Source organism: Leptonotus elevatus, chromosome 10 (genome assembly GCF_054856555.1).
Source record: "Leptonotus elevatus isolate MCC_2025b chromosome 10, RoL_Lele_1.0, whole genome shotgun sequence".
In the NCBI taxonomy this organism is placed as follows: Eukaryota; Metazoa; Chordata; class Actinopteri; order Syngnathiformes; family Syngnathidae; genus Leptonotus; species Leptonotus elevatus.
This window is the reverse complement of record NC_141248.1, coordinates 10,397,072-10,412,175: the sequence shown is the minus strand read 5'-3', so window position 1 is coordinate 10,412,175 and position 15,104 is coordinate 10,397,072. Positions and strand designations below refer to the sequence as shown.

At 40.3% G+C, this 15,104-nt stretch overlaps 1 protein-coding gene across 1 annotated transcript; it reads left to right on the top strand.

Annotated features, from left to right (window-relative positions):
• The first annotated feature begins 603 nt into the window (after positions 1-603).
• On the top strand, positions 604-7,020 carry LOC147166994 (keratin, type II cytoskeletal 8-like). The gene is made up of 9 exons (XM_086086895.1): positions 604-1,056; positions 3,669-3,877; positions 4,646-4,706; positions 4,830-4,925; positions 5,012-5,176; positions 5,337-5,462; positions 5,577-5,797; positions 5,876-5,916; positions 6,767-7,020. The coding sequence occupies exons 1-9, from the start codon at positions 604-606 to the stop codon at positions 7,018-7,020; spliced, it is 1,626 nt and encodes a 541-aa protein (XP_085943021.1).
• Positions 7,021-15,104: the final 8,084 nt, after the last annotated feature.

Sequence of the window (15,104 nt, the reverse complement as noted above, 5' to 3'; positions counted from 1 at the left end):
CACAACCAATCAAAGGGTAAAAATATATTTGTCACATTTCTGAGACATACAGTCGCTGACCACAAATGTGCGGAGCATGTCAAACAGGGAGAAGGCAATTTACTTTGCAATATGTCACGTCTATGTGAAGTGAGGTAACATCGAGGCGGTCAGAAATTGATATGCTGCTTCGTTATGCCCAAGGTTTGACTTAGTTCTCTGTGTGTAGATATTTATGAAGATATTTTAATGTCAAAACTAGCTTTGCGGATGTAAAAAAAAAGTAACCAGAAAAAATAACAAACAGATGCAATAGCATGGGAGATCCCTGGTTTGGTTTCAAAGAAGTTGGACCAACAAACATGAGTTCTTTTGAACATTTTGCTGGCTGTAAACGTGCAACTAAATGTGATTTTCTTCACTGACAACACACCCATTCCCACACCCCATGCCATATTCCCGTGTTCATGACATTGGCCAATCACGAACCTGAACAGACCCTCCCCTGTTCAGATAAATAGCACCAAACCCCAAGGTCGGTCTATCTGCCTGACTCTCCTATCTTTACCAGAGTCTCCGAGCCTCCTCTTACCCCACCTCACTGCTACAGAATCCTTTGTGACCATGTCTGCCAGAGCTGTGAAGACCACCACCTTCTCCACCTTGTCCACATCCAAGGGCCCGAGTCAGGGCTTCAGCAGCCGCTCCTTCTCTGGATACGGTGGTCGAGGTGTGGGTTCCGCCAGGCAGAGCTGTGTTGTCCGCGGCTCCTACGGTGGGGTGGGCAGTAGCGGCGCCGCCGTTGGCGCAGGAGGCTTCAAGGTGGTCGGAGGGTATGTTGCTGGGGGGTCAGGTCACAGGGCAGGTGGATTGGAGTTTGGCTATGTGGGCTTCGGTGGAGGCATGGTGGGTGGCATGACCCAAGAAGCGGTGGCCCCCATCACAGAAGTGACGGTGAACAAGAGTCTGCTGGCCCCCTTGAACGTGGAGATTGACCCCACCATCCAGTCGGTACGCATCCAGGAGAAGGAGCAGATCAAGACCCTCAACAACCGCTTTGCGTCTTTCATTGACAAGGTCAGTCAACTTCACTAAGAATCAAGTTTCGTCAGATTTTGTTCACTGGCTCAGTAAGCCGCCTCCACATTTATCTCCAGGGTCAAACGGAGGTATATGTCCATACTCAATAGGGTTTAAAAAGATTCCATTTGGTTCACGTTTGTTCAGAGGGACGTATTTTACGGATGAGGTAATAAATAGAACAAAGTTTGTTTTTTCATTGGCCCTGTCCACACAGTCCTCTGATGTAAAAAACAAACGCAATGTGAACACCCAACAAGTTTGGGGGAAAAAAGCTACATTAAGACATTCTTTTGGCCAACCAAGGTCAGAAAAATCATAATTAAATATGCACACATTATGTCATAGGAAATCCTATTCTTAAATAAAGTTTAAATATGACCTGAAAATGACTGATGACCAGTCCAGAGTCAACCTTGCCCATGAAAGATGGAAATAAATACATCATAGGTCATGTCACACATTTTAAATGACCCAAGCCAAGAAGCTCTGTCTCCACTCACACATGCTGTAGACAAAGTTTTAAAAAGCTTCAGTTTGTCGTTTGTGAGAATGCTGTATATATGTTCATGTGGACATAACCTTAAATGTAGCAAACCAAATGAGCTCAAGTTGAAAGAGATCCAACTTTTTGACTTATAAGGTAATGACTAAAAAGGTTTCTGTGTATGACAGTACTTCTCAAAGATTTTCTGCCCCCCCCCCCCAGGAATAAGGCATTGTGGGCTAATTCTCCGCCATGTATCACGTAGTATCACGTGTATGCAATTGTTATAAGACCTCTGAAAAAAATGGATCCTTATTAACATTAAAGTTGCTCTGAATAAGAATTTACCCAAAAATATCTCTACAATAGCCTTTATATTTCACCGTTTATGACTGAAACATCTTCCAATTAGTAGATTAACACCCTAGTTGTTCACAATGGGTACTACTGCAAACCTCTGGCCAATAGTTTTCAGTCAGGATTCAGGTTCAAATTTCCCATCCACTGTATGTGGATGTGACATCTTGTGTGCATTGTGTACGAGATGAAGGGGGCGCGTAGTTTCATTTTTCGGCCACATGTGGCAGTAGTGATTCGAAATTCTTTTTTTTTTGTTGCGTTGAATAGCTTTTAAAAAAAGCAAGTAAGAAATATAGATCAACTTAGAACAAAGAACAACGTAAAATAAAAATTGTTTTTAGTCTGTAACAGTAAGAGAAGACAAACATTTGAAATGCTTCAATTTGCCTGAGAATTAAAAAATAAAATAAAATCACATCTCCACTCACTGTAGTGGATGTGCAGTTGTACACTTTATTCAAGTACGCAGAAAAAAAAGAAGAAGCATGTTCCCCGGGATCGCGTGCCCCCCACTGGCATCGCGCTGTGCCACTCCAAAGGCGGCCCGCCCCACATTTTTAGAAAGACTGCTGTATCACCACATACAGCCTTCTATGTAAATAAGCATTGCTGTGTTGTTGATTCCAAAAGTCAAAACAAACCTTATTCGTGTAATATATTTTTGCAAAGTTGACAGTGTTGTCAACATGAGAGTGAACATGTAAAAGCAAAAAGAATAATGCGGTGCTAAAATTGACTGACTCTAGCTCACTAAGTCAGTCCTTCTCAAATAGAGGGGTTGTGGGGGCGGGGGCAATATGATGTGATCTCATGGAGAGGTGTGTGTTTTTTTGTACTAAAGTGTAATTGCACATCCACTAAAGTAGATGGCAGTCATGCTCTAATTGCTAAAAAATGTGCAAGGATTATTATTAGCTCCTCTGCAGAGAATTTTAATAGACAAATCATGCTATTTATAGTTGAGGCGGAAAAAATTGGGGTGTGTGGGGAGGTTGGCACCATTTTTTTTTTCCTGCGGGGGGCGTAACAAAAAATAACTGAGAAGCACAGATCTGAGTAAATTTTAACTAATTCATGATATTGGGTCAAATCGATCAAAATTAGCACCCTTCCTCAAACAATGGTTGCAAAATCACACCCAATAAGAATGAAAAATGTGCTTTCAGCCAGTGATTGATCAGCTGTTATCTCGATATCGACCCTTGTAAGTCATGCATTGGTTTTGTTGTCTAAAGGGGCCCCATCAAAAATGTGGGCCAGAAGTTAACCTGTGAATCAATCACACAAGTTCTTTGCACTGTAAAAAAAAGAAAAGAAAAAAAGAAGCTCTCTACCCTTTCCTGGACATTGTGGAACGACACATGCATGCTTATTTTGTTTGCCCAAGACCCCACAGAATGGAGACGTTGTAAATGGGCAACCGTGTGTCACAATTGGGAAACACCACCACACAGTGTGCTAGAAGCTTCATTGTGACTCCAAGTTGAGTGACTAATAATTGACATGACATTGATGATGTGGTGTCGGAGGAGTCATTTTTCTTTCATGGCATTCTTTATCCAGCCACACAGTGAAGCTATTCATTTTGTGACTGCTATCTCTTCTACACACATTCTGAAAGACGCCTGTACCACATGCCATACAGTTAATTCATCAGTGTCCATTGTAGTCAAATCTCTCCAGGAATGTATGCATCTTATCTGGTAAAGAATGCCCTCCTCTGGAAATTATTGTGATTAAATCATGTTTTATTATTCTGCAGGTACGCTTCCTGGAACAACAGAACAAAATGCTGGAGACCAAATGGAAACTTTTGCAGGAGCAAACCCCAACATGCTCCAGAATCGATGCCATGTTTGAAGCCTACATCGCCAACCTGCGCAAGCAGCTGGACAACTTGGGCCATGAAAAGGTCAAACTGGAATCTGAACTGCATCACGTTGCGGGTCTGGTTGAGGACTTCAAGAGCAAGTGAGTTGATGTTTCTGTTTCATTTCGACATCTCCGAGATAGAAGAGTACTGCTTTACAAATAATACAGTGGAACCTCAATAGCCAAACACACTGTTCCGATGTGAATTAAACTGTTCATAGTATTGCCATCGTAAAATAAGGTTACTAATATAAAGTAAAACTACTCAACATTTGACGATACATAATGGTAAGGTTACACAGTAAATTCTGTAGAGTAAATTTTACTGGCATTTTATAGGTATTGATACAATTAAGTAGGCCTATGTCTGTTTTGAGGCAGAAACGACGTACATGTTGAGGGTGGTGGTTACTTTGGTAGTGTGCTGTCTAAATAATTGTTACTTAACAGTGTTGTTTGTAAAATAACAAAGAGTAATCATTTTCGGCACAGTACAATTTTGCCATTTGTTCTACATGATGTCAGCATTTACTAGTAAATATTGTACTGAGGAGACAGACAATCCCCTGTGATGTCCTTACATTTTTGGACACATTACATTTCCTTTGTCATCTCTGGTACCCTACTGTGGCAGCATCACACACAAAAAAGTCAAACAAAAAGTGTAACAACTAATGTAATTAATCATTTTATTATTATTATTATTATTATCATTTTAATTTTAATTTTAATTTTAATTTTAATTTTAATTTTAATTTTAATTTTAATTTTAATTTTAATTTTAATTTTTTCAAACGATCTGATGTGGCCCTGGTCTATATTGATCTATTTTTAATACTATGTTTGTATATTACTCTATTTTATTAGGTACGAGGATGAGATCAACAAGCGCAATGAATGCGAGAACAACTTTGTCCTCATGAAGAAGGTGTGTTCAGATCTTCTGACCATTTTTGTAACAGTCCCAGAAAATTTAAGTTTCCAGCACAAGGGCTATTTGCATATTTGATGTGTGCAACAATGTTTTCTTTGTGTGTCTGTTGCCACGCAGGACACAGATGCAGCGTATTTGATCAAAGCAGAGTTGGAGGCCAAACTTGATGGACTGTCTGATGAGCTTGATTTCCTGAGGCAGATCTTTGATGCTGTAATCAACTTACTTTCACCAGCACACTAATAACCTGTATATCAATTTCACGTCTGTTTATGTGTCTTTTGGTTGACCCTGTGTAGGAAATCCACGAGCTGCAGAGTCAAATCAAGGACACATCTGTTATCGTGGAGATGGACAACAGCCGTAACCTTGACATGGATGCCATTGTTGCTGAAGTGCGTGCCCAGTATGAAGACATCGCCAATCGAAGCAGAGCTGAGGCTGAATCATGGTACCAGAACAAGGTAGTGTATTATTTCAACAGGACAGCCTATGGAATATTTTTCCAGTCACTGATGAATAATTTTCTGCCCATTCAGAATTTTTCTTTTCAGAATTATAAGCACCTGTGATAAAGTCAATTTGATAAACCCACACATGGTGTCTTTCTTTGCGTCTGTCCAGTTTTCTGAAATGCAGCAATCTGCCGGTAAATGCGGCGAAGACCTGAAATTAACCAAGGCGGAGATTGCTGACATGAACCGCAGAATAATGAGGCTCCAGTCTGAAATTGACATGGTCAAAGCACAGGTGATGATTGAATCAGCACCAAATGGTTCATTTTCACAGATATCACTTCCTGCGTATGACTGATTGTAGCCACCAAGAACTATGCATTATTCACCGCGTTTCTCCGAATGTCAGATCAAAAATTTGGAGGCTCAGATCGCTGAGGTTGAAGAGCGCGGCGAGCTGGCGGTGAACGATGCCAAACTCCGCATTAGAGATCTGGAGGAGGCTCTTCAGAGGGCCAAGCAGGACATGGCCCTGCAAGTCCGCCAGTACCAGGAACTGATGAACGTGAAGCTTGCACTGGACATTGAGATCGCCACCTACAGGAAACTTCTTGAGGGAGAGGAGGACAGGTGGGATGATGATGAGCGTAGCCCATTTTACCGTCAAACATGTTGTTTTCCGTAATTAAGGTGTACGTCTTTCTCTAGGTTGGCAACTGGAATCAAGACCAACGTGTCCAAGATATCGTGTATGTATTACAGTCAATTGCAAGACTTTGGCCTTTATTTTCATAGACAGTGCTTCTGTTAGTGGATCAAGATTTTCTGCTCGGGGACCGAACCTCCGGCCGCCAATCGGGAGCGCAGAGCGCTACCAGTGAGCTAAAAGTCTGGGCCACCATCACAGCTCAGCACCTTATTTGAATGCTGGTGTGAATACGAGTGCAAATGGTTGTTTGTGGATGCCCTATGATTGGGTGGTCACTAGACGGTGAAAGACAGCTGGGATAGGCGACATATTAATGATGATAAGTAGAATAGAAAATGGATCGATGCAAGGCATTAAGTGAAATAAACAAACTTAAATCACATGTCACTTATAGTTGTTCACGTCTGCGTGTCCCCCATAAAAGACAATCTGATATGCACCTTGATATATGTGGTGTAATGCAATTCAAGGACGGTTCGACGATAAAGTGGAATGATTCGATTTGGTTCCGTTCAGTGAGATTACGATTCCATTCAATTTGGTACGGCTCAGTTCGAGACGGTATGATGCAAAGAGTTTCTTGTCATTATACGTAGATATGAATGAACTTCGGATGTATGATGAAGCACTGTAAATGTGGCGTTTCCTTCAAAGATATACAGTATTTCCAATAAGACAATTCCATACATATCTCAATAGATTTTAAACTGTAAGGATTCGATTCAATTCATTCGATGCGCTCACATCTTTTAAATCAAAAACGATTTTCTGATTGAAATCGTTTGTTACAGCCCTAACATATAAATAAATAAATGTATATATATATGTGTATATATGTGTATATATGTATGTTTTTGACATGTTAAATTTTTTTTTTTTTTAATGCACAGCTGTAAATTACAACGCTTATGGCCTGGAGAGCTCCCGTTCCCCTTCCTATGTCAGCTGCTCATTTGGAACCGTCAAGGTGAGCGGCGATTCTGTGTCTGGCCCGGAGGCTGCGGCAGAAAAGAGCACCACTACAGCCACCACGGCAGAAAATGTGGTGAGCATCAGTGAAGAGAAGAAGGAGGAGGAGCCCGCTGTCACAGAGACCGTTACTGCTCAGGAGGAGCAAGCGGAGGCTTCAGCTGTTACCAACTGATCTCCTCTTACACACCATTTTAGTTGAATTTGGCAAAGAAAAATCACACCATTACTTTAAAGTTCATAAGGAGTCTGCCTTTGCTCTTTCTGTCAAGAAGCCGCGATCAGCAAGTGGGAAACCAATACATCACTGCCAAGCATAAAAAGCAGTACATGCATTTGGCCACTAGATGAAGTTGTGGTATAGGTTTTCCTGAAGCCAATAAATCAAGCTGCCTTTTACAAGGTTGTGTCTCTTTTGTCAGAGAATGTGGAATTTGTGTTTTTTTGCTTGTGAAGAAAGGTACGCAGGAGCACAGTTGACACGTTGAGCTCTCGAGCCTTATTGGCACTAAGCATGACGAGTGCATGTCATTTGAACAGTTTTCTTAAGCCATCCTATTAGGCTAACATGCCTTTCCTTTAGGCTCGAGCGACACAAATGCTAAGTGGACATACCGTACACCAGGGGTTTGCAAACTTCGGTGCTCATAGTCCACTATTGATTAAAAAAAACTGTATTAATGCAAATTTTCTTAATTTTAGTATTATTTCCTATTAATATCATATTTATATTAATATTTAATGAATTAACTGTTATTTAAATTAGATTATAATGATTTATAGTACATCAGTTATGAAATCATTGAGTTAATAAACAAATTAATAATGGTTTTAATTAACCAATTTAGGGCAAAAGTGGTAAATTAATGCAACAAAACAAATGTGTAAATGCTTGGCGGATCTGATTAAAAGGCCACAGAGTGGCATGTAGGTCATATTTTGCCCATCTCATGTAGTCAATAATATCCACATACATGTTTTAATCAATGAATTAATCAATTAGTGGTTGGACTATAAAACCCCGTGCTGCTCCCTGAACTTAGTTTTTCACATAGACTATTTTGCCAATTCTTTGGGATTAATTTGGGGAAGACCTTGTTTTTTTCCAGCATAATTTGGAATCAAGCTCCCAAAGCATGCTTGACTGTGTTTAGTGTGGAAGAAGACAACCCTGACCTTAATTCCATTGTGTGTCTTTGGGATGAGCATGTGACCCAATACTTTAGTGCACTGGTAGGCAACCCTGGCACTAGAGAGCCACAGTCCTGCGTGTTGTAGATGTCTCCCTCCTCCCACACAGGTGATTCAAAAATTGAGCTTGTCTTTTGTTATATTAAAGCACAGCGTTAATGTTCAAATTGTGCATTATGTTACAGCGGCTTTCTATAATTTTAAAACATACTGTTTAGGAATTAAACTGTAGCTGATTTTTTTATGGTTGCTTATAATAGTGGTACTTGGAGGGCTACGGATTGTTTTTTTTTTGAGGCGTACCGCAGTTGATGGAAATAGTTTGAGAACCACGTCCCCGTCCACACCACGGCCAGTTTCAATGTATCCTCACAAGTTTCTTACCGTTCAGACCGTTCGTCCACACGATGGCGCCGTTACGGAGCTTGAAACCGATCACTTTTGAAACCGGGCTCCAGAGTGGAAAGGTTTCAAAACGGGCCCTGTACGCGTCCGTCTGGACACCATATGTAGGATCTTCCTCCAGTGATGATGTAATGGTCATAGCTCGATGACGACGCATTGTTGCACATTGATCACGTATGCGCCATTTCTGGCGTGACTGCGCGCGAACCGCCAGTCTGTCAACAACAATGGCGGATGGCCGTGTCGTAGTCGTTTTGCGCAGCCTCCTTAGCTTGCTTATGTTTTTGCAGCAAAATATTTAGCTTCTTTATTCCCACCTTCAACAAGCGGTGTTGTATTTAAATCACCCGCCATTGTCACTTCTCCTGTGTTTGTCCTTTTCATGTTGTTTCGATACATGCAAAGCCATGTTTGTTCTGTAGATTGCAATAAAGTTAGATAAGAAAGTGTTCGTTTTCTTTGCTGATTCTTCTTCTACGCTTTCCGTTAACTCCAGACTTGGCATATACATTGCAGCCGTTAAACGTCCTCAGCGTCTTCTTTTGGACACACGCAAGTCTTGAAATGCTTCTGTGTGTACGAGATTTGTTTGAGGAACGAAACCGGCTTTGCTTCCGTCTGGACGGGGCCTCATTCTTGACCACAGGTGTCAAACTCAAGTCCTGGCAGTCAGATCTGGCACGCCACATCATTTTATGTAGCCCGCTAAAGCAACTCAAGTCATGTCAACTTCAATGATGCTTGCTAAAATCTGTACCAAAACTTCAAAAATTGTCTAATGGGATAGATGCCACTGACTTCCGTCTTCTGGGTTTTACATATCAGCGCCGTTTTCGGCCACTGCTGGCCGTGTTCCAACACTCGCACCGCCACCCCTGCGCCCCTCAACCGCACGCTCTCGCTCATCAGCGGGAGGGCGTCTCGGCTATCTGAAATGCTTCGGACACTGAGACAGACACTACACACCGCAGCCTCGCACCCGTCGACGGGAACAGGCAACCGAGGGGCGCAAAGGCGGAAGCGCAAGTACTGGGACGCGGCCCACATGTCGCAAACCGGAAACGGAAACACAGTTGATGGGTGAAAACCCGAAAGTCGGAAGTCCCGCCTCCTCCGTGGCATATTGTCCATAAATAGTGTTGGTAAATTGCATTTTTTTGTTACTAAATCCGTTATTACAGTTGCAGGGTTCACCATTTCCGGTCCTCGAGTCCAGATTACTGCAGGATTGAGATGTTTCCGCCTACCAACACACCTGATACTAAAGATCAGGATCGTTATCAGGCATGCTGATGAGCTGATTATATGAATCAGGTGTGCTAGTGGGCGGAAACATCTAAAACCTGCAGTACTCCAGACCTCGAGGACCGGAATTGGTGGACCTTTCAGAACAGTAACCCGAACAATAGTTGAATGAACTAAAATTCTTGACATCTGATTTCAAAACTAGTTATTCATCAATTTGTTGTATAATAGGAGGAGGTGATTAAAAATGTATGTGGTTATGTTTGACGCATGTAAGTCCCGCGTGGAAATGAGAAATGCAGAATCTGGCCGACACAACTTGTGGTTGATATTCTCCCAGACTACAGGAGGCAGTGAAGAGAATCTATGTCATATCAACAACACTTCACGACAACAATAACAGTTTGGGGTGAACAGTCTACATACATTTAACTAAATAAAGTACAACACCGAGTTACAGTAGGAAGTAGAAAATACTGTTGTTTACAACAGCTTCTGCTCATCCACAATGTTTTTCCGCTTAGCTTGCAAATATTTGTAGGTGCAAGGAGCTGACTGTAGAAGAAAGATGGGGTACACTTTGGAGTGGTCGCCAGCCTATCACAGGCTTAATGTTGACAAACAATCATTCACACATGGACAATTTGAGCTCTTCCATGATCACACCATGCATGTTTTTGGCAATATGACAGGAAGTCCGAGTAAATGAAGGAAACCCACACAATAACATGCAAACTCTATGCAGGAAGGCCTGAGCCAAAATTCAAACCTGACAACTGATTTGTGCATTTTTTTATTTCTTATTTTGTAATAAAAGGACAGTCATCGGAGACTACTAAGAGGGAAAATATGAACCCAAGTTGCGAACTGAAAAGAAAGAGGTTGGAACATGAATTCTGGGTGGTGGTGACACACCCAAGGCTATCTAACCTCTGAATGAGCAGAAAGTTACACAAAGCTTTTGTCCTTTATTGTTCTTTAGCACAACTGTGACTGCTGACATATGCACGATAAGCTCAGTACATATTCAGGCTTGATTCGAGGTCAGCGAAGTTTATAATGCGTGCGTATATACTGTAAATCAAAGGCATTCAGCTCAAGATAACGTGAAATAACAGCCGAGAGATATTAAGTTTAAGAATCCTATATGGGATGCAAATGCAGGAGAAACTGTAAGAAGATTTCCACTTGCAGATGATGTAACGTTGCTGTGGATGGGCACTTGGAAACCGCCTTTTACCCCCTGATCGGACGTCTCGCACCCAGCCCCCAGTTGTGCCATACATTTCTACACTGATTCAGGTTCTTCTGCTTAAGTGAAGCTGGAATCATTGCGTGTGAGAATACAGCAAATATAATCATTAGGACATCATTAAACATCCAAATAATTGAGGGTTTGACTTCTGGCAGCAGCAGTGGTGCAGAACATTTTTCCCTCTCATACTTTCAGCAAATTACTGCCACATGTTTTTTTTTTCATTGGCACGGTATAGGGTGACTATCTTTACAATGTGTAATCATCCACTGAAGAATTGCCCAGAATTTTACACTCATGAAATGCAGCTTTCATAGCATTATCTTATGTAGTAGGCCTACTATAGTACAGTGCGACTTCTCAATTGTCGGTACAATACAGACACCCGAGCCTCAGTGGGAACATTCCTTGGTCTTTGCATCATCAAAATGCCTGCAGCTAAATGTTGTAACACTGAACTACACAAGTTGGACTTCATGCATTTTCCAATTGTTGAATGGTAACAGGGCTGCATAAAAATCTGCCAACGTTGGTTATCTTGTGTCTTTTCACATATTTTTTTCCAAAAAGTTATTGGTTCAGGGAATGGATGGATGGGTTATTTAGAGCACCGGGTATGCATCTGAGGTTGTCTATCATCTCCAAATCAATAATGACATGAAGTTATTTAGCCTGTCAGATTGAATTGTGTGCATGCTAGAGACCCAATGATTAAACAATTTGTCAATTACAAATATTTCAGGAGTCAACATAATTCGTTTGTTTGGTTTAATATATTTACTATTATTATTCTCTTGATGTTGGTCTGAATTTTTGACAATTCCAAATACATTTTATGGTAACTTTTTGCCTTTCTTCTTTTGTTTTTGGACATTTTATGGTTACTTTTAGAACATAGTCCTTTTTGCCTTTTTAATTTGTTCAAATTCAATTCCCTGACATTTTTTGGCAATTTCATGGACATTTTATGGTAATTTTCGGCCACATTTTTAGGTGTTTTTAAAAACCTTTCTATGTCTAACAACTTGGACTCAAATATATATTTTATATATTTAAGTATTACTTTTTAATCTAAATAATTGCTTTATTTAAATAATATTCATCCCCCCAAAAAATAATTATACTATAGATTTTTTTCAAAGGGAGCCACAGGAGAGGGACTAAAGAGTGGCTCCAGAGCCGCAGGTTGTAGACCCCTGCTCTAAAACAAATCTAATCAAGCATAGGCTAGTGCATATGATTGTCTGGCCTTGTTTGAATCAAACCTTCCCAGCTGCACCTCTCACAGACATTTAAAGCATTCAAATCCACCCTTTAGCAGGTTCAATGATCATCATGAAATATTTCTCATTCACGTTGACTGACAAGTAGTGAAGTCCCCGCAGGGCATCTCAGCAGAACTGCTCCAGGCACCCAAAGCTACAACTTGTTAACTGGACCTGTTTGGTTCCAGTTAAGCATCTAAACTATGATCTGAAAGTAGAGCTGCCCCACCCAACAGCGATGCATTGTTAAGGTTGGGTGTGAAGCTTTGAATGCTTGCTGCTGTCCAAGAGTTGTTGTGCTGCAGGCCCTGCCATAATGAAGGCAATCAAATCATTAGACCAAAATATGTGTACTGCAAAAGAGTAAGGTTGCATAAAGCATTAAAAAAAAACATTTATTTTGCATCACTACAAATGTTTGTTTCTTATAAAATGGCTATTAAGTTGTAGCTTCATGGCTTCAGTGTCAATTATCTTTGGAACCAGCATTGTGGGAAACGCAGTGTCAACAAATCGTGCATTCGCTTCGTCCACAGCAGCTTAAGCAAAGTCATTTGACACACAGTGATGAAGAGCATGCTACAAAACTTGATCAGTGTGTAAACCACTCAGACAGGAACCTTTAGGTTTTGCACTTTCTTCTAATTACCTCCTGGAGATGGGTGGGACCTGTAGCGCATCACCAAACTAAAGTATTTTCTTTCATCATGCTGTAGTAATAGCAAAATAGTTCAGTCATGTAGGGAGGATTTACTCAATTATTGAAATGATCAGAGAAGGCTTGTGAATATGCCTGACTTCCACTTCAGTAAATCAGAAAATAAAAAACGGAAGAATTTAAGGAAAGAAGTAAAGTAAAGAAGTAAAAAATAGTTTACTAAAATTACAAAATGATAATAATAATATATATATATATATAAAATAAAAAGATACGTTTAAGAACAAGATTTTGTAAAAATTAATTACAGAAATGATTTAAAAGACCTTTAACATAGCATAACATGTGGCATAGGATTTCAAAGCATTTACACTTTGGGCTAATGTCAGTTCTGCTGGCAACTTATTCAATGTGCGTGCAGCATAACAGCTAAATGCTGATTCACTATATTTGCTTCGAACTCTGAACTCCACTAAGTGACCCAAGTCTGCTGACCTCAGGACCTTACTGGCTTTATATTCAATTAGTATTTCTTTCATGTTTTCAGGACCTATGCCAGTGATTTTTAGACCAGTAGCAGCAGAATGTTAAAACCAAATCTACAATTCTACGAAGTCAACTTTTGTACCAAGCAAAATCGCCTGTTACAGACAAACGCATTGCACAGCACTCATATGCTCGCTCTCACGAACACACACACACAGTCATTTTTCGACCTCTCCTCTCGTAATTATTGTATATGGAAAGTCAACACTGGAAGAAAGGAAGAAAGAAAGAAAGAAAGAAATAAAGAAAGAAAGGAAGAAAGAAAGAAAGAAAGAAAAAAGAAAAAAGAAAGAAAAAACTCTCAAGAATGAATTGTTACTTAAATCTTTGTACAGTAAAATAGGCTTTATGATGACAACAATTTGCAGTTTGGAACTAACTATTCTAAAATGTTCAAAACTGAAGTTCAACTAGAATCGTTGAACAGATTGTGGCCAATCTTAAAGGTACCACTACATTCTAAATAGTCCTCTGCGAAGTGTGGTCAAAAATCTTCATTATTAAATCTTACAAATGACACAAACACTGTTTGACTGACTTTCAGCCAATTCCTCTCTAACTATGATACTAGTTTACGGAACAGCAGTCAGTGCTGAAGAAACATCAGCAGAGTGCGCTATTGTGTAACTGGACAACTGTAATCAATCGTGTTATGTTTTTACAACCAATTGAAAAGGTGTCCGCGTTTGACTGTCCATTGCAAGGCCATGCAGCTTTGCAGCCATTTTCTCTTCACACACTTTCATCTTGTTGAGGACCAGTTAATTATTTACTACTATCAAAGTGACGCCCAGGAAGGCTGTGGGGTGAGTCAAGTGACTCAAGTACTCACTTTACTTTCACTTGTTCAAACACGCCAGTCTTCTAGTATGCACAAAGCAGCCTCCTGTTCTAATTTGCAGTTTTTCATTGTAATTGTTTTCTTTTCTTTTCTTTTTTTGTTATATTACATTGACATTTGTTGCATTGTTTCCTCCAGATGATCAACTACTAAATGCAGTACATGCTTAAAGGGGAAGACAAACCCAATTTTGTTTTTTTGTTTTTACAATAATATGTTCTATGCAGTCCCACTAGTCTAAATATGGTATTCTGATTAAGCAGCAAAATCCGGCCGTTTTCATCCATCTCAGGGGGCGGCCATTTTGATATGGCATCAATGTTGCTCAAGTAACAACCAATCACAGCTCTGCTTCAGAAAACAGCTGAGCTGTGATTGGTTGCTGCCCAAGCCCTGGGCAACTGTGATGCCATCTTCTGTCGACAGCAAGTGGCAAAATGGCCGCCCCCCTGAGATGGATAAAAATGGCCGGATTTTGCTTCATAACTCTTATTCCACAAATGTAATATTAATCAGAAAATCATGTTTAGACTAGTGAGGTCACATATAACATATTATTGTCAAGAAATGTTTAAGGTTGACTTCCACTTTACAAATCAAGCTTGGAATTTTTAGTGCTGATGGTGGTTTAGTGACAAAACAGTGGTTGCTTGGCGACACTCCAATAACATAGAATATTAGTGAGACAAATGATGGGAAAAGAATGTAGCCAGCCTCTTTAGTCATTGTTGCATGTTAGTGTTGTTCCGCCTGAGCTGTACACACATAATCATTAATAACATTTCTGCTGACTACAAACAAATAGAGAATTCCCGACCATGTACCAATAAATACCTGCATATGCCAATAAATT